General features: G+C 41.4%; 2 protein-coding genes across 6 annotated transcripts in view; one reads left to right on the top strand and one right to left on the bottom strand.

Moving 5' to 3' along the window:
- The first annotated feature begins 351 nt into the window (after positions 1–351).
- On the top strand, positions 352–22,507 carry LOC120415552 (protein phosphatase PHLPP-like protein). Its single transcript, XM_039577125.2, has 8 exons — positions 352–1,374; positions 6,477–6,768; positions 6,833–7,140; positions 10,262–10,566; positions 18,553–18,706; positions 18,764–18,901; positions 18,957–19,110; positions 19,167–22,507. The coding sequence occupies exons 1-8, from the start codon at positions 847–849 to the stop codon at positions 21,713–21,715; spliced, it is 4,428 nt and encodes a 1,475-aa protein (XP_039433059.1). The 5' UTR covers positions 352–846; the 3' UTR covers positions 21,716–22,507.
- LOC120415549 (LIM/homeobox protein Lhx3) overlaps positions 21,727–24,747 on the bottom strand; it is an 86,037-nt gene continuing 83,016 nt past the window's right edge. For 2 of the 5 annotated variants that reach the window (XM_039577119.2, XM_039577121.2), the window contains 6 exons: positions 24,165–24,339; positions 23,849–24,060; positions 23,541–23,736; positions 23,203–23,357; positions 22,953–23,144; positions 21,727–22,887 (listed from right to left, as the gene is read on the bottom strand). In XM_039577119.2, the coding sequence (XP_039433053.1) occupies positions 22,619–22,887; positions 22,953–23,144; positions 23,203–23,357; positions 23,541–23,736; positions 23,849–24,060; positions 24,165–24,339 (1,199 nt within the window). In that variant the 3' untranslated portion in view covers positions 21,727–22,618. Of the gene's footprint in view, positions 22,888–22,948; positions 23,145–23,202; positions 23,358–23,540; positions 23,737–23,848; positions 24,061–24,164; positions 24,340–24,747 lie in introns of all 5 variants that reach the window. The other 3 variants (XM_039577120.2, XM_039577122.2, XM_039577123.2) reach the window with 2 other exon arrangements.

Genomic DNA, 24,747 nt, shown 5'->3' with positions numbered 1-24,747 from the left:
GCGTTTTGTTTTTAATTTGAATTATATTTTTCCCCATCGCGTCGTCGTCGTGCGTGCTTTTTTCCCTTTCTCGGGCATCTTTGCAGCAGGTGGTTGGTGTGATGGTATCTTGCCGAATGTGGTAACTTTGATTCTTTGATTCTTTGATTCTTTGATTCTTTGATTCTTTGATTCTTTGATTCTTTGATTCTTTGATTCTTTGATTCTTTGATTCTTTGATTTAAACCATATGGCGCTTGCGTCAAGATACCACGACCCGTACCTGATGGTATAGCCAGTGATTACCGACGAGGCGTCGTCCACAAGCAGTGTTGGTCCAACAAGTGCAGTCCGGTCCGTGGGGTCCGGTAGTCGTCGACTAGACGCGGTACGGGCCGGTTTGTTGTTCCTCACTTCTGTGTCCATTCACGGTAGTGACCATCACCGTTGAAGATAGAGTGCGCGTTTTGTTTACTACCGATACAGTTTCAAGCATTTTTGGGGCCGTTTTGTTGAGTTTGAAACAGATCGCGTGTGCGGGCGCGTGGGTTGGGCCGATACCGTTTGGAGTTGCGCAGAACAACCACGTGGTGACGGTCATCCAAGCCAGGAAACGGGGTCAGTGACGAATTTGGCGGTGGCGTTTCGTTCCACGTGAATAATAACAAGTTTAGGGAGGTGGCGTTTTCGCGTGAAAATGTGTGCAATTGGCGTGCGCGATAGTGCTTGACCGCGTGTCGTGGGATAGGTCGTGTGGAGGGGAGATAGTTCTACAGAGGATATCCGGTGGATAAAAGTTGTTATCATGCGTAGTGAACCAAGTTTATCAATATTCATCGTGTGAAATTGTGAGCCTCCACCAGTACCATGGAAATTGTGAGCTTCAGCGCGGCCAGACAAGATCTGCTGCTGGGCGGAGGCAAGTCGCTGTCGTCGTCCAAGCCACAACAACTAGTGCACACCAATGGGACTCTACGGTCGATCAAGCAACGGAGGAATGCAAAGCTGATCCAGCAGCAGGTTCAACAGTCGATTGATCGGCAAAAAATTCCCAACCGTTTCGCGGTGGCTGCGGAGATAAATTATGAAAAATCAACCGGTTCAAGTGATGGCAACAATAATTACACCAATGGAACCACCTCGATCAAGTGCAACGGCAGTGTTGTCCGACTGGACGGGAAAAGTGTTGGCCCTTCCACAGGAAAACCAGTTAATCTGACACTGTCGAAAATGTCGCTGCTGTGGAACACCAGCGGCTGGATACGGGTTTACTGTGGCCCGGACCGGAGTGCCGTCAGCTGCGAAGATCCGAGCCGGATGGTGCACGTAATCACGACCGCAACCACGCTGGATGTGGTGAAAGATATGGACCTGCCGATGGAGTACACGCTGTGGGTAAGTCGTGTGTCTCGAAGTTGTGGAATTGCCAGACTAACCCTCTGTCTGGCGTCGCGAGATATTAGATCCTCGTGGGGAATTGAAACTGAATTGCACCTGTTTGAGGTTTGATTTCCGATTGCGTATCTGGTACAACGTGCAAGCGTACGCTGCTGGCAAAACGTTGATGCAAATTATGTTGTTTTATTGCGGAAATGTACGTTTTGTTTAGATAACCCTACAATGTATGAAATCAACAACTTCTTCTTAAACTGTAAAAGAGTTTGTAGTGAATTTAAACAAAATACTAAATATTAGAACAAATAAAAACACATATATTTTAGCAATATCAATAACGGTTCGAATAACTACTCATTTCAAAGTCAATTTACTTTCATTTTTTTTCCACGCAAAATGGTCGACAAAATACAATTTACAAATAGATGTGTTTGAATAAATAGTTTTGTATAAAAGCCTCGTAACCTGGAGCAAAAATGTGTATGGCAAAAAGCAGAAAATTTTTTTTTTTTTAAATATGTTAAGTCCAAGTGAAATATTGATTACAGCACCGCTTATTAGGTAGAAAAGTCCTTTTGAAGCATATGATTCCGTTCTAAACTCTGATTTTGTATTATGCAAATTATGAGTAACAGCAGTACAGCTGTGATGATGTGTGACTTATGTTTTATCGCATTCTACTTTTATTTTCATCAGTGCTTATTCATTTTTTTAATTTTTTATATTGCTTATTCAGTGGTATGTTCTTCTAATTGAAAAACTTCTTTTAACTGCCTTTTGCATTAAAAAAAAAAAAACTTGTGCCTTCGGTAGTGAAGAATAATTTTCTTTATCCCATATTCTATATATATTTATTAGGGTGGGTACGTTTTTCAAAAAGTTCTCGCATCAAGTTTTAGTATGGTTCCCCTTGTAGGGCATGCCCATAGGGACTTTCATGCCAAATATCAGCTAATTTGGTTGTAAACTGGCTGCGCGCATCAGGGTTAAAGTTTACATGGGAATTACTATGGGAAATTGGAACTTTTTGTTCAAACGCTCCTACAGGTCTGGGAAAATCACGCGCCAACTTCTGGTATGGTCAGGCCTATGGGGAATGGTCTGGAGAACACTTTTCCCGAAGAGAGCATATGGATTCGTTGTCCCTAGACCTGGCGCATCGGCAAACAATCCGATGTCTCCGGAATCAACGGTTTTCTCTGCAAAAGCATCAAATTGTCCTTAGCATGCTATGAAAGCTCGATGAACACCGCGACGCCATACGTCAGGCAGCTACCACGTGGTTGAAATATTTGCAAAAAAATACAAATTTGCTATGCAAAGATTCTGAATTCGACTAAATAATATCAGGATTACTCGAAATGATCATTTTCTAGTTAAAAGAAGGTTTGCAATTGAATATTCCAGCCGTTTCTCACCCACGTGGTAGCTGTCTGACATATGGCGTCGCGGTGTTCATCAAGCTTTCATAGCATGCTAAGGAAAATTTGATGCTTTTTCAGGGAAAACCGTTGATTCCGGAGACATCGGATTGTTTGCCGATGCGCCAGGTCTAGGGACAACGAATCCATATGCTCTCTTCGGGAAAAGTGTTCTCCAGATCATTCCCCATAGGCCTGACCATACCAGACGTTGGCGCGTGATTTTCCCAGACCTGTAGGAGCGTTTGAACAAAAAGTTCCAATTTCCCATAGTCCCATGTAAACTTTAACCCTGATGCGCGCAGCCAGTTTACAACCAAATGAGCTGATACATATTTGGCATGAAAGTCCCTATGGGCATGCCCTACAAGGGGAACCATACTAAAACTTGATCCGAGAACTTTTTGAAAAACGTACCCACCCTAATATTTATTGTCGGAAATTGAAGTGAAATTTTAAGTAGTATATTTAACTATCAAACAAAAATTACTCAAGTACATACTAAAATCCTCAAATATTTAAAAAATTTATTTATGAGCTTTGTGGATCAAGATTATTTTTTTTAAATACGCATCGGAAAAACACATACATTTTTCCGACTGTTTTTTTTATTTTGCTCGTGGAGTTAACTTTGCTTGTATTTTATTTGCAAATCATCAGTAGTCAATAAATGATTAAAAAACTTACACAAATAAAACAAAATCCTCATAATTATATCTATTTCCGATGTGCTTTGAGCCTAAAGCGGTAGATGTGATATTTTTCAAGTTCATATTAATCTACAAAATGCCTTCAACATAAATTTAAGATATTGTTTCTTTGAATTTAGCGTTGCATTTCTGTGTGGCACACATTATAATTGTGAATTGTTTTCAAATCAAATATAAATAATATCAAAATTTAATCTTCCCAGTATCCTGTTGAAAATATTTGCAGCTGTCTTATTTCAGAAATAACAACCTATTTTGGCTTATTTTGGATTTTGTCTTAATTCAATTCAATTCAATTCGGTTTATTTGTGAATAATCAAGTTACAATGAGTTCATTTAGGTACATAACAGAGTTTTGGAGTTCCTTTCAGCTGTGTGTTACATCGTAATTCAATCGAATGTGTTATTACTTATAAATATTAAATAGAAGGCAAGAGTAAGAAAAAGTTTTCAAAAAACTTACAGAAAGTGCAATGGGAAAAGGATAGATAAAGAGAAAGCTTAACACTAGATCACAGAAAAAATATCAATTATAGATGTGCTTGATCATCAGCTCCCCAAGGGCCAGGAATTGTTCCGCCTTATTCCGGCAGCTCCGAAACCGCGTCATCATCTCCCCCGCGAGAGCAAAGAACTCCGGCAGGGTAAAGAGATCATCCCCGGTGACTTCTTGCTGGGCCGCATTGCCGTTACCGGCAGCGACCACGCTGGCGAACGAACGCCCCCAACCAGGAGGGATCGCTGAGTTTTCCGCTGGAACCGTACGCTGTCCAGCTGCAGGAACGGCTGCGCTCGTACTTTGCTGAGGAGAGTGGGACGCTGCAGCTTTCTTCTTCCTCTTTTCCTGCTCCTCGAGGTAGGCCTTGCGCGCGACGCATCCGCGGTAATTGCCGGTATGGTTGCCGTCACAGTTCGCGCACTTTACGCGCGGCTTGGTTTGTTCTGCCTTGTCACCCAAGTCCGCCTTTCGTGGCAGTGCGCACGCCTCCGAGAGGTGTGACTCACCGCACTTCACGCAGCGGGGCCGGAGGTTGCAGTTCCGCGAGCCGTGGCCGAATTTCTGGCAACGGTGGCATTGCGCTACGTCCGTCGGGTTCTTGGCGTAAAACCGCCAGTTTACCCAAAAACCGTCCAACGTCTTAATCCGCCGCAGGTCTTGGATCTTGACGGTGCCGCGGTCGAAGTACAACAGGTACAGTGTATGGGTACCTGTTACCGTTGTTTTGCGCGAGAGCACTTTTATCTCCCGCGGTTTTATTCCGGCGTCCGAAAGGTGCTTCTTCAGGTCGGAAACCGGACGGTCTTGGTAACCCTGCAAGACGACCTTGACAGGGGGCTTCTCGGGGTTGAATGTGTAGAAGTTGAAGTTGCTACGCTTCAATTCTTCAAGCACCAGGTCGAAATTCTTTTTGGTCAGTGTGATCACTTGCACTGACGACTTGCCGATTTTTAGACAATATCCGAGGCCTTCCAGCAACTCGTCAACATCGTCCGCCAACGTGTCCAAAACAAAAATTGGAGGTGGTCTTCGTTCCGTAGGAGAATTGTTCTTTTTTGACGTCGACACTTTTTTCCGTGCACGACCATCATCGTCGTCGTCGTCGTCGGTAGTGCTACCGTCGGTGTTGTTGTTGTTGTTTTCTTCGTCGTCGCTCAGCATCTGGAACTCGTTCCTGATGGGGATGTTGGCGGATGTTGATGTGCCACTGGTTGTGGCACCGGAGGTACCGGAACGGGTTCGCACTGGTGATCTCGGAACATATCCGGGATGCAGTAACTTTTTATCGATGCCTTCTGCGCTCACGCTCCCCTGCGCGATGGCGGTCGACACGGCGTTGTTTTGTTTACCTTTTTGCACACGGCCGGTAGACGAACTTCGCGGGTTTTTCGAGGCCGCACTCGAACTGCCACGGCCACGGCCGGCCTTTGGCATGCTGGAGAAGCAAACTCGCGGGTAATCACAATCAATAGCGGCGAAAAAATCCGAAAAAACGATAGAGCACTGAGCACTTCACTGCTGCTTGCTCTCGTGCGTACACGGAGGTGATTTTGTCTTAAATGAGTCGCGAATTATGTTTTAATTCCTTTTGTTAGAAGTAGTTTACAAAACACCATATAAAAATAAAATTGAAAAAATAGAGAATGAAAACATATCCAGAGTTTTTTTTTGAATAGGTCCTATAAGCTATTGTCTTTCATATGTTTATAGGACCTAATAAAAAAAAGTCGAGTTATTTGAAATATACAGTTCACTTACTAAAAACATCTTTTTATACAATTTCATAAAAATATTATAAAGCTTTGCAAATGTTATCATGTGCTTTCTGCATTGTTTTTATAGTTTTATTTTTATATGCAAATATGTTATGAAATTTATATCTTTGAAAAATATTTGCAACGGCCTTACTTAAAAAAGTCAAACAATCAGTTGGCAAGAAAATTTCTCCTATTAAAAAAAAATCTTTCAATTTTAATCTTTTCCAGTTCTTCAACGGACTTCTATTATGTTATTTTGAAAAATATGTTGAACATTGATGTTTTATTTTCGTGTGTAAATCGGGTAAACTCGAAAAAATACTTTGGTCTGATTTATAAAAATTGAAAAAAAAAAAAAACTAAAAATAAATAAATGTATATTTCCAGAGTTTTTTTTGAAAAGGACCAATAAACTATTGTCTTTCATATGTTTATAGGACCTAATCAAAAAAAACTCTGGATTTGTATTCTTCCAATCAACCACCCAAAATAAACTTAAAAAACGTAGTATAAATTATTTCCTTTTTTCTCGATATTGGGTATTATATATTTATAAAATCAAGACTTATGGTCCTCATTTGCTTAATTCTTTGAAAATTTACTTGAAATTCGAAAATTAGTTTTGAGGTTAAATTTTCTCTTTTGTTATTATTTACACATTTAAAAACATTTTAAAACACTCTTTCTAAACAGCTAATGGATATAATTATCACAGGTCCAAATTGGTGGCTCCAAAACTCGTCGACTCGAGGAAAACGAATACCCTCTACTAGTTCAGGAGGAATTCCTTAAGGCACTGGGCTATCTGGACGAATCGCGTCGAGCCCGTCTCGGAATCGACCCCGAGCTGAAGCACCTGTTTCGGTTCCACATCGGTCCGGCCGAGATCCCCATGTGCCGGGGAGTTTTGCGGTCTGGTTCGGTGGAGTTGTTGAAAGGGTTGGTATTTCCACAGTGGAGACGGAGATATTTGGCGATTGTTGGCAGTAAGCTGATTATATTTCCAGGTGATTCCTCGTGTTATTGAAATAAGTAAATTCGAGGTAGATTTCAATCATTTTTGTTTTGCAGCAAGTTCCAGTATGACCCCGGAGGTGTACGAACTGTTCGGAGCGGATATCTTCGAGCATGCCCCCAGTCACAACCGACTGATCATCAAGATTGTGCCAAAGGCCAACGAAAGTGGGAACGGAACCAGGGAGAATCTGGCCGGGGGCAGGTTCATCGACAGCAGTGGCAGCAGCAGCAACAGTACGACCCATTTGTACAACAGCAATGCCAGCATGCATTCCAGCAGTAACAATGATCGAGAAACGGTGCTGTTTCTGGGCTTCGAAGAGTCCTGGGAACGTGACCAGTGGAGCGATTGGCTGTCTGAGGTAAGAACGAATCGGACGTCTCTCAAGTTAATTTGAATTGAGGCAATCGTTTGAGCTTTTTCTTTTTTTATTTTGAAAAAGTGTAGAAACGATTTCCAGCTGCACGAACGCCTCACGCCAGCAATTAATGGCATCAAGCTGGGGATTTTCTTGAAAGTCGCTCAAGCGTCACGTGGTCGCGGCCGGTACGAGCTTTTCCAGTACAGACTTTCGTCCCAGATCGAGACCATCCGATTACTGTCCATCACCTTTGGGGCGGCGCGCCATTTGTGGCGTGAAAATCGACTACAGTAGAACACGGATAGTTTGACACATTGTAATTGTTGTTTAGCATAGTTCAACTCAAAAATAAAAGATTGTTTTAAACTTTTCTCTTGATGGAAATATGAAACGCACTGTCAAACAATCAGGTACGAACTGTAAACTCATATAAAGTTGTAGTGGGCACGATTTACGATTCACACTTTGGAGGATCTTTACCTTGCTCAAGACTTCAAACATTGCCATTTGACGTGCAGCAATCAAGTTCAGCATTCTTGCGCAATCGCCACGATGCACTGACAATATATGGCATGTGACTGTAATAATCTTGCTGTGAGGGTGGCACGGTTTGTTGAGCACATGGCTCTGTTGGGATCATTTTGGGGGTCTGAAAGGGTTAATCTTTGCGGGCTGTTTTATTGTGCGCATTTCATCCATTTCTTCCAACTTGGCTTGGATATTTCACGAAGATACGCCTCTGACAAACGACGCGCTTAAGCTTAGTTGAGTGATGTTAATCATGTGTTTTGGTAAAAATCCGTTAAATATTTGCAAAGTAGTTTGAAAAGAACGACTGGATTTAAAAATAAATGACGCAACTCATTGGAAAAGTGGCGGACTCAATGTCAGCGAAGGGATACAGTCACCGATGCTGGTAACAAATTTTAATGTAAAGCTCATTATGGACGCGGTTCGGTGATTCTTAACTCTTTACTTACCTGCGTTCACAAAGAACTGACTAAGGCTGGACTGTAAATGAAGTCACGCATCTGGAAGTTCGTACAATGGCAAAATTTCACTCTTTTTCTTCAGAAAGCTTAATTGTGTCATTAATTTATGAATATATCGGACAATGCATCGATCTTGCAATTAAAGCTAGGTTTCTCCCTAAAAAGTCAATTAACGAGAGGTACAAAAACCACAACATTTTGGAGAATGCAAACCACCATCAGTTCATTTAATAATTAGACAAAGAAATCATCGGAGCATACCAGGACCGACTGGTACGTCAACATAAACCTGCTCACTCATCCATCCTTACCTGCTGGAGGTTTTGACACAGACCGTTAATGTTTTGGTTAACGTGATAGGTATTGGTCAATTGCTAAAAAAAATATTATTTATTACAAAATGTGATTGCTAGAAAAGAAATGCACCCATGCTGAAACGATGAGTCATCTTTTGAGATGACATGTTTACGATTTTTTAGAAACAATTTGTGATACCAATTTTTGAAATATTCACAATTTTATCCTGGAATAGCTAGTATTCATAAATAACTAAAATTGAAAATCCAAATTCATTTAAAAGCTTATGAACAATTAATTTTGAGTATAATTGTTCAGATCAATATTCAAAATTTTATCGCGCAGAAGAGTTGTTAATGTTTTTTTTAATTTCAAGTATAAGGTATGACACGTTTGTTTTGTATGTGATAATGACATAGTCTTGAAAGTAACAGGAGAGCTCTAGTATTATGCTGTTTACTGTCTGCTCAATTTTACGTTTCTTTTATATATCTCTATCGTGCATCGGGAACATCAATCCAGATGCTTCCTCTAGTGTGGCTGGTTTCCGCAATAATGATTTTGTTGTACATGGTGAATGCTCCTGAATTTTTTGAAATGTCAAATTTTTTGCTTTTGCTTAGTTTTATTCATTTCAGTTTAACTATTTTTTTTATCATATTTGTTTTTTGCTATTTTTAACGTGTTATTGAAGAAATCCTTTCTTTAAATTATATGGTATAATCATAATTGTTAAAAAATTTATAAGTGTTGAAAAAAAAAAACATACACATTTAATTCTCTGGATTGATTGATACCATTGAAGATTTTTGGTTGAATCTTGATTAAAAACACATTATTTTGTGTTAGTCAAATATATTGTGTGATAAAAGTTCTTTAAAAATGATCTGATTTTGAAATAAAAATATTATTTAAAAATTGATTGCTTAAAAATTTTCAAGCATTTTAATTTCCAAAGTCTTTTTTTAATTTGATTGAACTGAAAGACTTTGATTAAAGTAGAAACTTGTTGTATTCTTTTATCAAAAAAGATATCCGGATAAAAACATTAATTTTGATTGTCTCTAAATCAAAACATTATTTTAAATACGTCACCATGTCATATGAACTACATCAAGTTTATTTTTCATTTTCGTCGAGGAGTTCTTGTTTGATTTTCGTGACAAATAACCTCAAAACAAGTAATATTAGTCACATTTCTAAAGATCTTCTAAACGATGCTCACTAATGACCCTTAAAATGTTTTGTTTGGGTTCCATCTATTCTTCAACCTCAGTTTCGTCATATATACTAGCTACCGTATACGACCCAGGGTATCAACCAGCAATCATATCGATAATTTTATGTACCTACTTTTGCTGAACCACACGTGAACCCCGTACACACCAGCAATTTGTCGCATGCTTCTTTGCGTTTGATGCGCTACATGTGCGCAAACCCGTGGCAGGTGCCGTTTTCCACGGGAGGCTTCTGAATCGGGGTTGCGCCAGCCCTTAGTTCTACAATGGAAGCGGAACAGTGACAATCTCGGTGTGGTCTGGGTTGGTTTGCGCTTTGTAAGGCGATCGTGGTCGGGTTGTGAAGTTTGTGGGATACTTCAAGGAAATATGGGTTTGAACAAGTGCATTATCAAAACCAACGATGGTACAAATAGTATAAAATCGAACAAAAGTCGTGTTACGTTCTCGGATTTGGAGACGATCGAGCTGGATTCTTTGGAGATCGACTTTGAAAAGCTGGATGAAATTAAAGTGCTGGAAGAGGAAGATGTTTGTGTGCTGAACGTAGTTCCAAGTGATTCGAGTGCTAAAAAGTGCCCTTCTTCGTTTCAGACCAACGTTGACAAAAATGAAGACGCCAAACGGCTTGATCTGGGAGATTCCGGATTGCAGCAGATTCCGGAGATTTTCCTCCAGTCACCAACCGACGTGGAAGAACTGCTGGCTGGGCGGAACAAGCTGCAAGAGTTGGCGCTACGAGCGTTGGCGGAATTTACCCGCCTAAAAGTGCTTCGATTGAACGGAAATGGGTTGAAGAGTTTTCCGGAGAGTTTGCTCAGCATGCGGAATTTGAGGGTGTTGGATTTGGAGGAGAACGAAATACGCAAGCTGCCGGAGAAGGTGGCGCTCATGACGAGGTGAGTTTTTCACGTGGGAAATGCGATTGAGGGGAGCATAAAAATGGTGTGGTGAATATTTTCTGTTACGCTTGGAAGAGGGGTGGTGAACAGTGTAGTATAGTTTCAGGGGTTTAATTTGAAACGCTTGCTAAGCGTTTATTTTATTTAAATATACTAGGAGAAATTTTATATCTATGTGGTGAGGATAAGGACTTTGTTATTTCTATCCGATTTGATGAATTTTTATTATTTATTTTGCATTTCTGATAAAAACTTGCTTGTTGAATATGTATAACTTGCTTATTAACCTATTTATTCCTCAACTTCAATTTTAAACAATTTTTAATAGCAGTCGATTTTTTTTTGTAAACAAGATTAAGGCTCTGTTAGTTAAAAAAAACACTCAAATCTTGATTTAAAATGTTTCAATAAAAAAAAATCGTTTTCTTTGTGTTGTTTGTAGAAGCATTTTACATAGAGTGATTATTTTTTCATTTCAATTTACTATTTCTGGACCCTGAATTAAGAACCATCATTGACAGTCATTGCCCCAAAAGTGAAAGACACCTTAATGCTACATTTGTTAACCAAATGCACAACAAATTTCCATTTATTGCATAAAATTCTATTGTTTGCATCAGATTTTTCCTCTAAATTTAAGAGGTTTAAGTTGACCTAGAAATAAAATTCGTTTTTTTGTACAAAACATATTTTTTGTCAATACTTACCGATTTTTGAAACTGGCTTCCAAACAAACTGGACTGATGTTTAATAATTTTTTATAACACTTTTGCATTCAAATGTTAAAACCATCGGTTGTTATTAAAATTTGTATGGTCTTTTTTGTATTTTTTGGCCCTCCCCTCAAACGATTTTGGCTAGAGTCGCGGAGCATAAACTTCATAAAATATTTGCAACAGCGTTATTATTTTTAAACAAACTTTTCTATATTTTTCTTCCAGGGGTAGAAAAATAAATTATTACAAAATATTAAATTATTAATTGGAAAAAAAACTTGTACAACTGATTGTAAACAATTTAAAACAACATAGCAAAACATATTTTTGCATTTTTAATCAAACAGGTCACTTGTAGACTTTTTGCGTAATTTGAATTTGGAAACCTCAGATCGGTAAAAGATATATAACTTTAGGGAAAAAATAGTTTCATAAATTCAATGATCGATTGACCCGATTATCTGAAGATTCGATTATCCGACGTTTGATTATCCAAAGGTTTGTAGGGGACTTCGGATAATCGAATTCTGAATCCCTTTAGAGCATGTTTGCATCTTGGTGCATAAACTTCTAATTCATTCAACAGAACCTTAACTAAACTAAATATTTATATTTTGTCCTAGTTTTTTGTCTTTCTTTAAAACCTGTTCTATACAAGAATAACAAAAAAAAATTACATTTGACAAAATATCTCAAAAGAAAATTGTCTATAGTTAAGGTTGCGTTAGTTTTTCACTTGTATTTGCATTTTATTTTTGTAATTTCTTAGATAATCCCAACGCAAAGAATAATTTAGAAGCTGAAAGTACTTAATTTTACTTTTTAACATAGTCGAATTGTTAAATTCAATTTTCATATCATGTTTTTCCAATATTTTTTCAAAAGATTATCTTAAAGTATAAGATCTTACCCAATTATTATTTAACCATTAGTTTTTGATTTATTTTATTAAAATTAAAACAAATGGAAATGATGTTTTTCAGTATCATTTTTTTCAAGATATTTTTTTATTTTCACTTTACTTTTTGATTTTTTAATTCCAGAATAACTTATAAATTTTAAATGTTTCAGTTTAGTTTCAGTTTAGTTCCAAATGTCTTGTTTATTATTATTACTATTATTATATGTATTTTTATTGTAAAACTTAACAAAAGATATACTGGAATTCCTCACTCGTATGTGTCGCCAGTCCAATGACCACCACCCACATCTGCTGCTGCGTTGTTTGCCAGTCGTCGTCGATCGGCAACCGTGCCAGCATAGTTTTCCAAAAGTTAGCCACTTGGAAAGAGGAAACAATCGTCTTGCAAGAGTTACTACTCTACCGAAGAAGAGACTCGGTGGACTGCTTATTGCGCCTTCGAATCGCTTTCGATCACCCAGTGGTTCAAAAGTCTGTATTTTTTAGTTCATAGTTTAGTAGTCATCAATTTGCAGTTGATGAATTGTAACATTTGCTTTATTGTATTAATATGTTCAATACCTTTAAAAAAATAATAATTTCTTCAAAAACATTCAAGAGAATCCCTGCATTAGGGTTGGAACCGTGCCGCGTGCCACACGCGCGGGCCGTGGCTTCACGGTGGACGGTTAGTTTTTCGCGGCATTTCGGACGGTTCGGACACGTTGGTTGGATCATCACAGCAGCGTTGGTCAGTTTTTCGCGAAAACGGACTTTTCTGTGGGCTTTTCACGCTCCGGTGGCTGCGACGAAGAAAGGAAAGAGGTGTGTGAGAGCCCGCACTGCAGGTGGCAATTTAAGGTTTAGTGATTTTTTGTTCATTTTTGTTGACGAATCCTTGCTTTGAGGGGGGTTTTGAGTTGATTTTTGTGCGTCAAGATCTGCAGAGCAATACGTAAGAATTCGTGTAATGTGCACGTAATAGCTTAGTGAAAATTCGCAGTGAAGACCGTTACTGACGAATGAGTTTCCACAGCAGTGAAAGGGAAATCGATCAAATTGCCGGATCAGATATCGAAGCAGTTTTACGATATATGTTATAAAAAGAAGTGAGTAAAAAACAGCAGAAGCTGAAAAATGTGATTTCTATTAACAGCAGACAAAGGTTAACCTCGTGCTTCGCCCTCATGCGTTACCGGTCGCTAGTGACGTCGGACCGTGAAGATCTTCGAAGATTGCAAGCCGTGATCATCAACCAAGGCTGACGTTCGTTAAAACAAAATTAAGTGCATTCCAAGATTCTTAGAGTGACTTGCAAAGTTTTGTCAAAAGTTCTCAAGGAAACAAAGGAAAAATCCAGCGACTCAATCAAAAGTGCAGTTTCTCAAAAAGCTTCAATCGTGGTGGGAAAGTGCATCCAGTTGACTGATTTTTGCGGCTATCGGGTACTGATGGCCATCGCTGGAATCGTACACATTAGAAGCAGCAGCAGTTGGGTTTGAAAGTGAGTTCAGCTTGGACAAGGGTTGGTGAGCACCGGATCCTAACAAAAACAAAGCTTGAACATCGTGGCTAATTGTGTCGAGAGTGAGAGAAATCGAAGCACGGTGCACTACTAGCACGTGCATTTGCCCCTTGAGTGCGCGTTGAGGTAAACAATGTTCTAGAGTTAAGCCACAGACAAACAGACGTGACTCTCCATACAAATTATTTTTGAAATCCATCGTCCTTCATCAAACCACCAAATTACGGCGACGCCAGCGCTACCTAGTGAGCTGATGCCGAAGCGCAGCCCAAACATACCAATATAAACCCATTACTGTCATGTGTCATGTCAGTGTATGCGTGAGACAATCAAGCCTTAACGATTGTAAACATTAACAGCTGATTGAAATAATTTTGTTGTTGCTGATCGTCAGCACTCGATGAAAAAAAATAAAAATTAACACCGACGGCTGAAGATGACGGTGGGTCGGTTCCGTTTCCAATGGCAGAACCTCATGAGCCAATCTTGCGGCAGCACTAGTACGACGCACCACAACCGCAACGACAGAGACCAAACTACTGGTCGTTCCCGTTGCTTCCAAATTCTGTCGAACATTCCTTCTCCAAACCTCGAACCATTACACCTAACACCAAGATATAAGAGATCACGGAAACACTAATAGTGGTCGTCGAAATTGAAGAAAAAATCAATTCAAAACTACCGGAATTGATCCCCCCACAAAGGGCGTTTGGAAAAACCCACGGGAAACGTGTCCACGGCGCAGTTAAGTTGCGTCAAACAACAAAAGTAAAAAGTGGCGAATGAGATTAAAAAAGCAGCAATCTGAGCAGCAATCCACGAAGGATAAGCAGGTTGCTCCGAAGGAGATGACTCCACCACAGAATCCGGCTTCCTCCTCAGTAGTGGACGCCGCATCAGCAGCCTCAACATCGGCAGGCCTACCGGGTTAATAGTGGGGCAAGAGGTATGTCCTCGCTAGTCAGTCCCAAGTAACCACAAGCACTAAATTGAAGTATTTATTCAGTACTAAATCAGCACTCGAATGTTTTGAAGTAGTAAATAAGCTTTGCGAATGCCTCAAAGTACCAAGACTTTGCAGCATTACAACTGGCATTAAATCACCATTTACGACCTTGAAAATGTGCTTCAAAGCATTTGATGTTTATCAACAAAGTAACCCATCCATACGGGAAACATTTCAGCCAGGCACGCTCTTATTGACTTTTATCCTTCTCCCGTTAAACCGTTCCAATAAGCGTGCGGGCTAAGGCGCAGTTCCCCCAGTGTGCAACAGTTTTATTTTTGCGTGAACTGGGTTCAATTCCCGCTGACTGAAGTGTTTTTTTTTGTTTATTTTTTTTTGTGGAAAACTGCAGCCTGTAATTAAGCCAAATTGTTCAAAACATATGCCCATAGCACAAAGGACATTATCGAAAGTTCTCTGGTAAATTGAATGACTTTTCTCGCAAGCAAAAAGCTGCTTTCCGGAAGTCTGATACACTTTGTGAAATTTTGCCAACCGTGGACCAAGCACTCCTCGGAAAAACAGTTTACGTTAGCCGTTAGCCATTACTTGTCCCTATTAACCCCAAGCCTTCCGTAATTGATTGTACTGTACTTGACTGGATGGCCGCAATTTGCTGAGTGACTCGTCAATAATTTTCGTCCAACAAAATGACAACGGGTTTTTCTCATGAACCAGAAACTCGAAACAGCAGAAAGAAAGTCTTCCTTAATGTTCGATGCATCAACCACATCGATTAAAACTTTCAAAACAAACACTCATTTCAGAATACATCAGTTGGCTGGCGCGCATCCTGGAGATCGACGAGAAAAATGCAAGAATAACATCAAAGTGTCACACTCACACATGAAACGCAACAGGAGAAAAAAAAAACAAAGGAGGCCCACCACCAAGTGTGTGGAGCAGCTAGCTGTCCTTTTTTTCCCCCAGCCTTGACGTCGATAAAGCAGTTTTTTTTGTTCGAGCTTTCGGTGAGGCATTAAATCGGCATCACTGTGCGCCACTTGAAATATTTCTCAAGGGAAAAGTGCTGATTTAATGTTTTGAAGCATTATTTGCTGGTATTAAATGCCAATATAATGCTGATTTAATGCCGCTATTTAGTGCCTCGCGGTTACTTGGGGTCGCTCATCTGACCCTGGCTGAAACTGACCCAATCTTGTCCCGCAAAACCTGGATTGTATATCACCGTTAGAATTCCTGAATTCCATCATATTTTTGTTGTTTTCATTTGCTGCCACGTGCTCAAGCTCAACTTTACAACAACAAAAACACATCACACACACTGAGGAGGGACGGGCGAGCTGTCACGACAGCAGCGCCATCAGTACCGGGTGAGTGGATGCCGAAGCTAAATTGCATTTGAAATAACCGTTTTGGCTCGGTTATTGAAGGACGATGGTGCCGAACTCGAGTGTCCCGTCTGTTTGTCTGTGGTTAAGCTATCAACGAATTAAAAAGTGTGTCAACTGTATGTTTTCCATGATTATGAGCTGTTTAAATAATTAAAATCAAGCAGAAAAGTGTGATTGGGCCAATGTCAGTTTGTAAAAGTGTATACTACTAACGTCAGTGAATGTTTTACTTTATATGAATGAGCAGGATACATTCGCATTGGCTCATTCACATTGTTTTGCTTGAAATAACTTTTTTTTTTCTTCATTCTATAGTTGAGTGAATATTTCACAAATAATTTCAAAAGAATTTCTTCGCTATTTCCCATCGTTTTTAACATATTATTTTTGTATAGTGCTACACAGAAAAAAAATCATGGTAATATTACATCTGCGAAGGAATACTCTTTTATGTTAGAAAAATGTGTAATTTAACCACTGAAAATGTGTAATTTTACCACTTTTCTGGTGTAATGTCACTTTTTCAGTCTAAATTGAGGTAAAATTACATCATTAAAGCGGTAATATTCATCCTTCCAAAATCCAACCTTCCAAATTAACATTATTTTTTACTGTGTATCAGGACAGCGGAGTTGAGTAGCTTTCAGACAATTAGTGACCCTGACTCCAGCTTCTGAAGATATATCGACCTCGACTGTGAAATCAGTTTTTCGGAATTTAACGACTCTGACTCCAACTCCGAGTCTTTGAAAGCACCCAACTTATTGCAAATTTGCAAAAAATCATTTTGAACTATTTCAAAATAACAATATGTTATGATATTCAACAAATAAAAAAAATGATTTTAATTTATTTAAAAACATAAACTGTAATATATAAATAGAAAAAAAAAATGAATTTCTAGAAATTACATCCCCAAAATTTTTTTTTTGCAATTGCGTCGTGAAACTACTTACTTTTCCTGTCATTCTTGAACGACGAAATAGCCTACTTTTCTGTATCAAAAATAACAGAATCGAATAGCAACACTTTTCAAAATAAATGCTGAAAAGTTCTACTTTTCAGCACTGAAATGGGTGCTGAAAAGTTGAACTTTTCACCACTTGTTTCGAAAAGTAACACTTTTCAACATTTTTTTGATTTAAACGACTAAAAACTAAAATTCACTCAATGGGTGTTTGATTTTTTCAGCACTCTTCGTATTTATCCAACTCGGTGAACCTCGTTGGATAAATGTACGACTCGTGCTGAAAAATCCTCTTTTTGCAACTTGTTGCATAAACTACTATTATGGCATTGGTTCCTTGATGGGTAAAGACACCTACATTTTAAATAAGTAATGCCCTTTTTTAAATAATTAAAATGCAAAAAAAAGGAACGAAAAAAAAAGAAAATCCACATTAAAGAGTTAAAGTTCAAGTCACCTTCTCCCCTTCAAATTTGCGAATCAAGGGGCAAAACAACTTTCTAATAAAAAAAAAACAAAAAAAAATCTATAAATAACATATGTTCAATCACTTTTTAGCTATTAAAAGAATACATTCTAAAACATATATTTTGCATTTTTTTTATTCAAATTAGATCCTTCTAGGCTATTTACAACTTTTAAATTTTTGGCAGCAGATAGATATAAATATATAAATACATAAATCACTTAAGTGGTTCTTTCTGTATTTTTTTTTAAATTTGTTTGTACTAATACCTAAAACAATGATTTTGACAAAATTTTTTTAAACTGCTATGGTGATTTGTATGGCATTTTATAACGTTGACTTACAAAAACCACATTTTCAAAAACAATTCTTTTGAAAATTGCTCTGTTATTACTTTGAGACAACGAGAAACGGCACCTTAAAACCACTTGCAAAATATTTGCAAATTCCTAGAAAAAAAAACTCACCTAAAAAGATATGCAAAAATCGAGTTCAACAACACTTCATACCATAATGGTCATAAACAATACACGAGTTTTCCGTAACGAGACACTGCGACTCTAAAAAGGCGCATAAAAAGCAGAACAATTGACCATCTTGCGATTGCTTTTGGGTGCATGCAAATTGGCAAACATTTCCCTTTTACGACGGTTGATGGTGGGGCTGTCGGCACCACTTCTACTAGTTGTTGCCTAATCAGTCATAGTCGGTCAATTTTGGTTTGGTTCGTAGCTTAAAGTACCATCGGGAGCGGGAGGGCTTCAGGTGGAAGTTTTTGTTTGGGTACTTTATGGCACACCGCTCTGGGGTCTCAAAACCGGCAAGAAGTGGTTTTACTTTTTTTTCGCGCTATTGAGTTGAATATTCATACCTGTAGGAAAATCACGCGGGTGGAACCAATTTATGCTTGTGGATCACATGAACACTGCACGCGCCCCATCCCTCCCTTGTGCGGTACAAGTCTTTGAACACGACTTGAATGACCCAACCCGACCTGCTATTTTACAAGAAACTTTGAACTGATTCTTCATTTTCATCGCGTTTCAGCTTGGAGGAGCTGGTGCTGGAGAAGAATGAGCTGCAGGATCTGCCCGAGTGTCTGCAGAGTTTGAGTAACCTAAGAAGCCTGAACGTCGCGTACAACCAGCTGGAACAGCTGCCCGCCTTCATGGTGAACACGATGCGGCCGGTTGGCCTCTTTGTAGGTTTTTGGGAATTTAATTTTGAAAAATATATCTGATTTGTTGAAAAATTACAGCAGAGGCATGACTCCGTTCGGAACGGCCTTCGGCGTGATTCGCTGGAAAAGGACGACGACAAGTCTGGTGTACCGTTGACCAAGGTTAACCTACGTGGAAATCAGCTGAAAGGAAGCATCATTTTGGGGAATTATGGGGTAATTAGTTTGGTTTTAAGTGTTGACTTAAAGTACTAATAAAACTGTCTTGTAGCTGCTTACGCAACTGGACGTCAGTGAAAACTCCATTGAGATCATGGACCTGTCTGCGCTGGACAAGCTGGAAACGATACAGTGCTGTCGGAATAACTTGAAGGAGCTGACACTTAACGGTCGTAACTTGCACTCGTTGATTGCTGGGAACAACAGTGAGTATTCCAGAGTTTTGTGAGTGTTTAGTAACTGATGTGATACCTTTTTGTAGATCTCACCAAAATCATGGTCCGAGCAACACCCACCAACCTCAAACACATCGACATAAGCTTCAATAACCTTCGAGAGCTTCCCGACTGGTTGGTAGGATGTCACCAGCTGCGAACCCTTTACGCCAACAACAACCAGCTGCACGTGATATCGGAGCACTTGCTGAACAACGAACACGCTACCATCCTGACGCTGCACCTTGCGTACAACAATCTGTCTAGCTTTCCGCCAATGGTTAAGCGGAAGCTCCCACTGCAGAAGCTGTACCTGCAGTGTAACCTCATCGAAGATCTGCCCGAGAACTTCTTCATTGCTTGCGAACGCTTGACGATACTGAACATATCCAGCAACAAGTTGATGACCCTCCCGATCATATTTGGAACCAACTGCAACCTTGAAAGGTTGTACGCAACGAATAACAACCTTACGGATCGCGTTCTGGATTCTTTGATTTGTCTGCCTCGGTTGAAGGTCCTCCACATTGGATACAATCTGCTGACAACGCTGCCGGAAACGTGCATCACCTGCTGGGGTGAGCTGGAGGAGCTCGTACTGTCCGGCAACAAGCTGCGACATCTGCCGGAAAATCTGACAAACCTAAGATACCTTCGAGTGCTCCGGGTTCACTCGAACCAGCTGCAATCGGTTCCTCCGCTGGCGAGGAACTCGAGTCTTCGAGTGCTGGACCTGGCGCACAACCAGCTGGACAAGATCAACATGGTATCGCTGGTGTCCAAACAGCTGCAGTTCCTGGACCTGTCCAGCAACAGTCAGCTCCAGGTTGATCCGAGCCAGCTGCAAGCGTGTAGATCTCAACGACCGATGAGCTTGGTGGATGTTTCAGGCAAGAATCGTCCCTCACTCCCGTCGTCTCCGTGGCCGTACCAGGAGAACGAAGAGTACGAACCGTGCTGGAAGGTTGGCTTCGCTGAAACGCCCGGTTGCCTGCCGAAGCTGTACATCTCGCAGCTTCGGCTGCCCGGATTCTGCAACACCGAGGGACTGTTTGGTATGTTTGACGGTGAGGTCAGCAGCGTGATACCTTCACTGCTGGCGAAGACGATACCGAAGATTCTGCTCGAAGAGCGAACCGTAAAGGAGACCGCCAATGATTACATGAAATACACGCTGCTTTCTGCGCATCGCGAGCTGAAACAGCAAGGTCAGCACGAAGCGGTAAACGTGACGCTGTGCCACATCTCGAGGAGTAAGGTTCCGACCGATGTGATGAGCTACATGCCTCAGGCGGCGAATGGACGGAAGTTTATCCTGAGGGTGGCGAGCGTTGGGGAGAGTTCGGCGATTCTGATCAAGCACAACCGGTGCGTGAAGCTGACTGCGGGGAATCCCTGCCGGAGGGTGGGGTTGAGTGCGAACTTTCCGGTTACGGTGCCGGATCCGGAGGTGAACGAGGTGGTGCTGAGTGATGCCGATGAGTACTTGGTGATGGCGAACAAGAAGCTGTGGGAGGTGATTACGATGGAGACGGTGGCGGAGGAGGTTCGGAAGGAGGAGAATATTCTGTTGGCGGCGAAGAGGGTGCAAGATATTGCGCAGAGTTACGGAGCGGAGGAGAATATCAGCATAATTATTGTGAAGTTCAACAACTTGGGAACGGATATTGACTTTTTGATGCGGGAACTGAGGCAAACAATAAGGAAGAAGCCTTCGGGAGGGGGTAGCGTGCTTTCCGGATTTTGCAAGTGCGGTTGTTGCTGTGAGTCGAATAACAGCTGTTGTCACTCGGGTGCTTCCAGCACGTTTATGCGACATCCGTCGGGGAGGAGTGATCGGTCTTCGCCGAGTGGTCAAAGCGATCAGACGTCGGGAAGTGAAACTCTGACGAACGGGGGGAAGCCAAAAGCCTTGGATGTGGCTGCGCTGAATGGAAGGAAGGCAAACACGTACTTGACGAATGAGAGACGGAGTTTGCGAGGAGGTGTCGTAAGGGCGGTTCGAGCGAGGATCGAAGAGGAGAAGGAACGCGAAGTAGAGGAGTCCGACTCCGCTTTGTCGGAGGAGCAATTCAAATGTTGGGAGTACATGCTTGAGCAGAACACTCAACTGTTGTTTGACAAGGAGTTGAACACGATTTCACGTGCGTTCACGAAACGGCATCAATCCAACCTGGCAAGACCTCAGATGCGCTCGCTCTCCTCCAGCTCTCCCCAGCTAGCTCTGGACAGCGACAGCGCGTTCAACTCTTCGATCAACGGTTACAACACCATTGCGAACGCATCCCGAGTGACCCCCTTCCTGTCGAAACAGTTCGGCAGCACTCGATCCTTCCATCCGACCTCCTCGCAGAACTTCTTCAAGCCAGTACGGTACAACACGAGTCGCCCTCAACCGATCAACTCTGGGCCCAATGCGGCTTACTTTGGCTCGCTACAGCGGCTCATGCCGTACAACTTGGAGTATGACTTTAATGCGATGCAGGAGCGGTATGCGGCCGCCGCCAACGAGGGCAGTGCGATCGAGCTGGACGCGGTCGACCCGGATGGGGGACGGATGCAGCAGTACTGGGGAGTTGCGACCACGGAGTTGTGATTAAAAGACAGTTTTGTTTTCCTTTGTAAGATGTATTTTTTTTCTGTAAAGGTCTCGTGTTTTTCGTTTAGTAATAAATTAAATAAATATGTACACAGTAGATTTACATACTCAATTTCACGCTACAGCTACGGTTGTATTGTATAAGTGTTTGTTTTGCTTCTTGCTACTTAAATGATTACGTTAAATGCTCTCTCTCTCTTCTAGAATATTTACACAATTTTCAAACACTACCGGATTACGTAGGAAACGAAGTTGTTGTACACCGAGATAACTTTGCTTCAAAAGTGACGAATTTCTTTCAATTGTTCACTAAAAATCAGAAATTAAATTCAAAATTTCGACTTCACTCTACAACGCTTCATTTTGAGTTAGTTTTATCTTTGTAGTTTTTAGCTTTAATAAGGAACTCATATCATTTACGCATCTGAACATTTACTCTCTCTCTCTTTCTCTGTGAAATATACCAAGCGTAGAGCGTTTTCTCGAATAGCCTCTTCTTTATGTCGCGCTCTTCGAAATCCCTAACCCATTCGAATAACTAACAACGATGACTGTTCCTGTGTTTTTGGTTTTTTGATTTATATTAAGCTTATGACTCGATTTGTTTTGCATTCTGGACTAGCTCGATCTCGCATTATAGTGTGTTGCACATAGTGGACATAGTGTATTAGTACTTGTAGTTTTGGTTCGCAGCTGGGGGCGAATTGACTTGATGAAACTAAAAATTAAACTAAAATGACTGGACATAGTTTTGGTTTGCGTGGTGAATAGTTCTTTGAACTATCTAAACTGTGAGAAACAAACAAAAAAACCCTAAACCTATAAAGAACTCAACAAGCTCCAAGCTCATCCCAGCGTACCAACGCCCAACCTCCTGGCCCGTCTACGCTGCGCCGAAGATCAGTAGTGCAACGCGGCGGCCACCGCTGCCACTGCGGCCACCCCCACGGCACTGCCATTTGTTTGTGGCAGCGTTGGCGGTGGCGGCGGCGGAGGGGCCACTCCAGGTTGACCGTTCTGGCAGGACTCACCGAGCCACGAGTCGGGACTGGGCGGAAAATCTGGATAGCCGTGGGCTGGACTAGAATCGTTACTCATGTCGGAGACGCCACTACCGTGCAGCCTGCCGCCGTGGGGACCCCCAGGGTGCATCGAAGTGACAGGTTGACCTGGAATTTGGAGGAAACGCTTGTTAGTAGAGGGCATTTCGATCAAATTTGAGCTACTTACTCACCTAGTGGCGTATAGACGATATTGTCCGGGTACGAGCCGTAGTGGTGGCCCGGTCCCATGGGCGGAGGTGAATGGCTGGAGAGGTACGGCGGAGGACTGCCACTGCCGTGGATGTAGGACCCCCGGCCGCTGTGCGGCGAAGCGCCGTCCTCGAGGCCCATGTTGGATGTACTGTAGCTATCGTTGCTGAGATCTGCAATTGAACAAATGGTCAACATTTTGCGTGACTGGATATCATCAAACAAACTCACCATGATGGCTGAAGCTATCCAGATCGATCTTCAACTCGTCCTTGTCGAGCAGCTTGTCGTGTCTACCCGGCGAGCTGCCACCCTTCATCGAGCGGAAGTACTGACTCCACCGCGTTCGGCCCGCATCCTTTTTCAGTCGTTTCTCTTTGGCTCGTCTGCAATAGAACATTGAAAAAATCAGTTTAATTCTTTGGAATCTCACTTTTGCGATGCTCATGAAGCTCTGAATAAGATTCTAGCTGCTATAATTTGAAACTGTCTGACTTGAGATATTGTAAATATCCTTAACAGAAAGATTTTTCAGCACTGTTGAGCGGCAATTCAAATTTGTATCGTACCTGTTCTGAAACCACACCTGCACCACCCGCATGTCCAGCCCCGTGTCCTGGGACAGTTGCTCGCGGACGTGCCGGGCCGGCTTCGGACTGCTGTTGTAGGCGCTCTTCAGCGTCTCCAGCTGCTTGGCGGTGATTGTTGTGCGTGGACGTTTGTTCGACGATTCGCCGTCTAGCGACCCATCCGAGAGATAGAGTCCTGTTTGCAGGGGGAAAATGAAACAAAAAAAGGAGGGTTAGACTCTTGACAACGGTAATTGATGCCGATTCCCGACAGAAGTGGCTAATAGGTCTCTCGAGAGATTGCTCACCCTTTGCTTTCGCGGCCTCGTAGTCCGGCTTGCAGACCAGCTTGCCGTCCTCCATAAGGTAGAACTCGTCGCCGGTGTTGAGCTGGCGCGAGCACATCGAACACATAAAGCACTGCAGGTGGTACACGTTGTCCTGGGCTCGCCGGACCACCTGGGTTGGCGGAATGCCGAGATCACAGGCCGCACACTTGGTTCCGTACCGCCTGTAGGACCCGCAACATTCACAAAGGAGTAAAACAAACGGTCAAACATTAACATATAAACAGTTTGGCGTTGCTTTCGAGGGAGGACAAAAGCCGTGATGTTTAATGCTTACTTGAAGAAGTCGTCCTTGCAGAACAGCTGACCGTTCCGGGCGAAGCACTTCTCGTTGAGCTGGACATGACACTCGCTGCACTGGAGGCACTTGGCGTGCCACGTGCGGTCGGACACTTTGAGGATGAACCGGTCCAGGATCAGCTCGTGGCAGCCGCCGCACTTGGGGATGGTTGCTGAAAGGGAGAAACAAAATATTTAATTATTATTGAAAATTTCATATTTTATAGATTTAATATAAGAATCTAGGTTTATTTAACTTTTAAGTTCAAACCACAATGTATCTGAAAATTACTACAGAATTTGATAAAAAACCAAAGGCCCTTGTAAACATTTTTCAATATTTTATTCATACCCTTTAAAAATATTCCAGTTATCCTGGGGTGTAGTGGATATATTTTCAAAAAGTTTGACAAAGTTAGAAGGGCAATAAACAGAAATCAATTTAAAGTATATTTTACATTGTTTTTCATGTTTAATTTGAGCTCATTTAAAAATATTCTTAAAACAAGTATGGTCATCTAGCCCGAAATATACATTGAACGTATATTTAAACAAGTTAAAACTTTGTAATAGCTGCACAG

The sequence above is a fragment of the Culex pipiens genome, chromosome 2 (assembly GCF_016801865.2).
Source record: "Culex pipiens pallens isolate TS chromosome 2, TS_CPP_V2, whole genome shotgun sequence".
NCBI lineage: Eukaryota > Metazoa > Arthropoda > Insecta > Diptera > Culicidae > Culex > Culex pipiens.
Note: the sequence above shows the minus strand (reverse complement) of the source record. Positions and strands in the feature narration are given on the sequence as shown.

Bases quoted from the DNA above. Each gene is read 5' to 3' on its own strand.
- LOC120415552 (XM_039577125.2), top strand. From the start codon at position 847: ATGGAAATTGTGAGCTTCAGCGCGGCCAGACAAGATCTGCTGCTGGGC. The intron at 6,769-6,832 runs GTGATTCCTCGT...TTTGTTTTGCAG, and splicing joins TAAGCTGATTATATTTCCAG to CAAGTTCCAGTATGACCCCG. The intron at 18,707-18,763 runs GTAGGTTTTTGG...GAAAAATTACAG, and splicing joins TGCGGCCGGTTGGCCTCTTT to CAGAGGCATGACTCCGTTCG.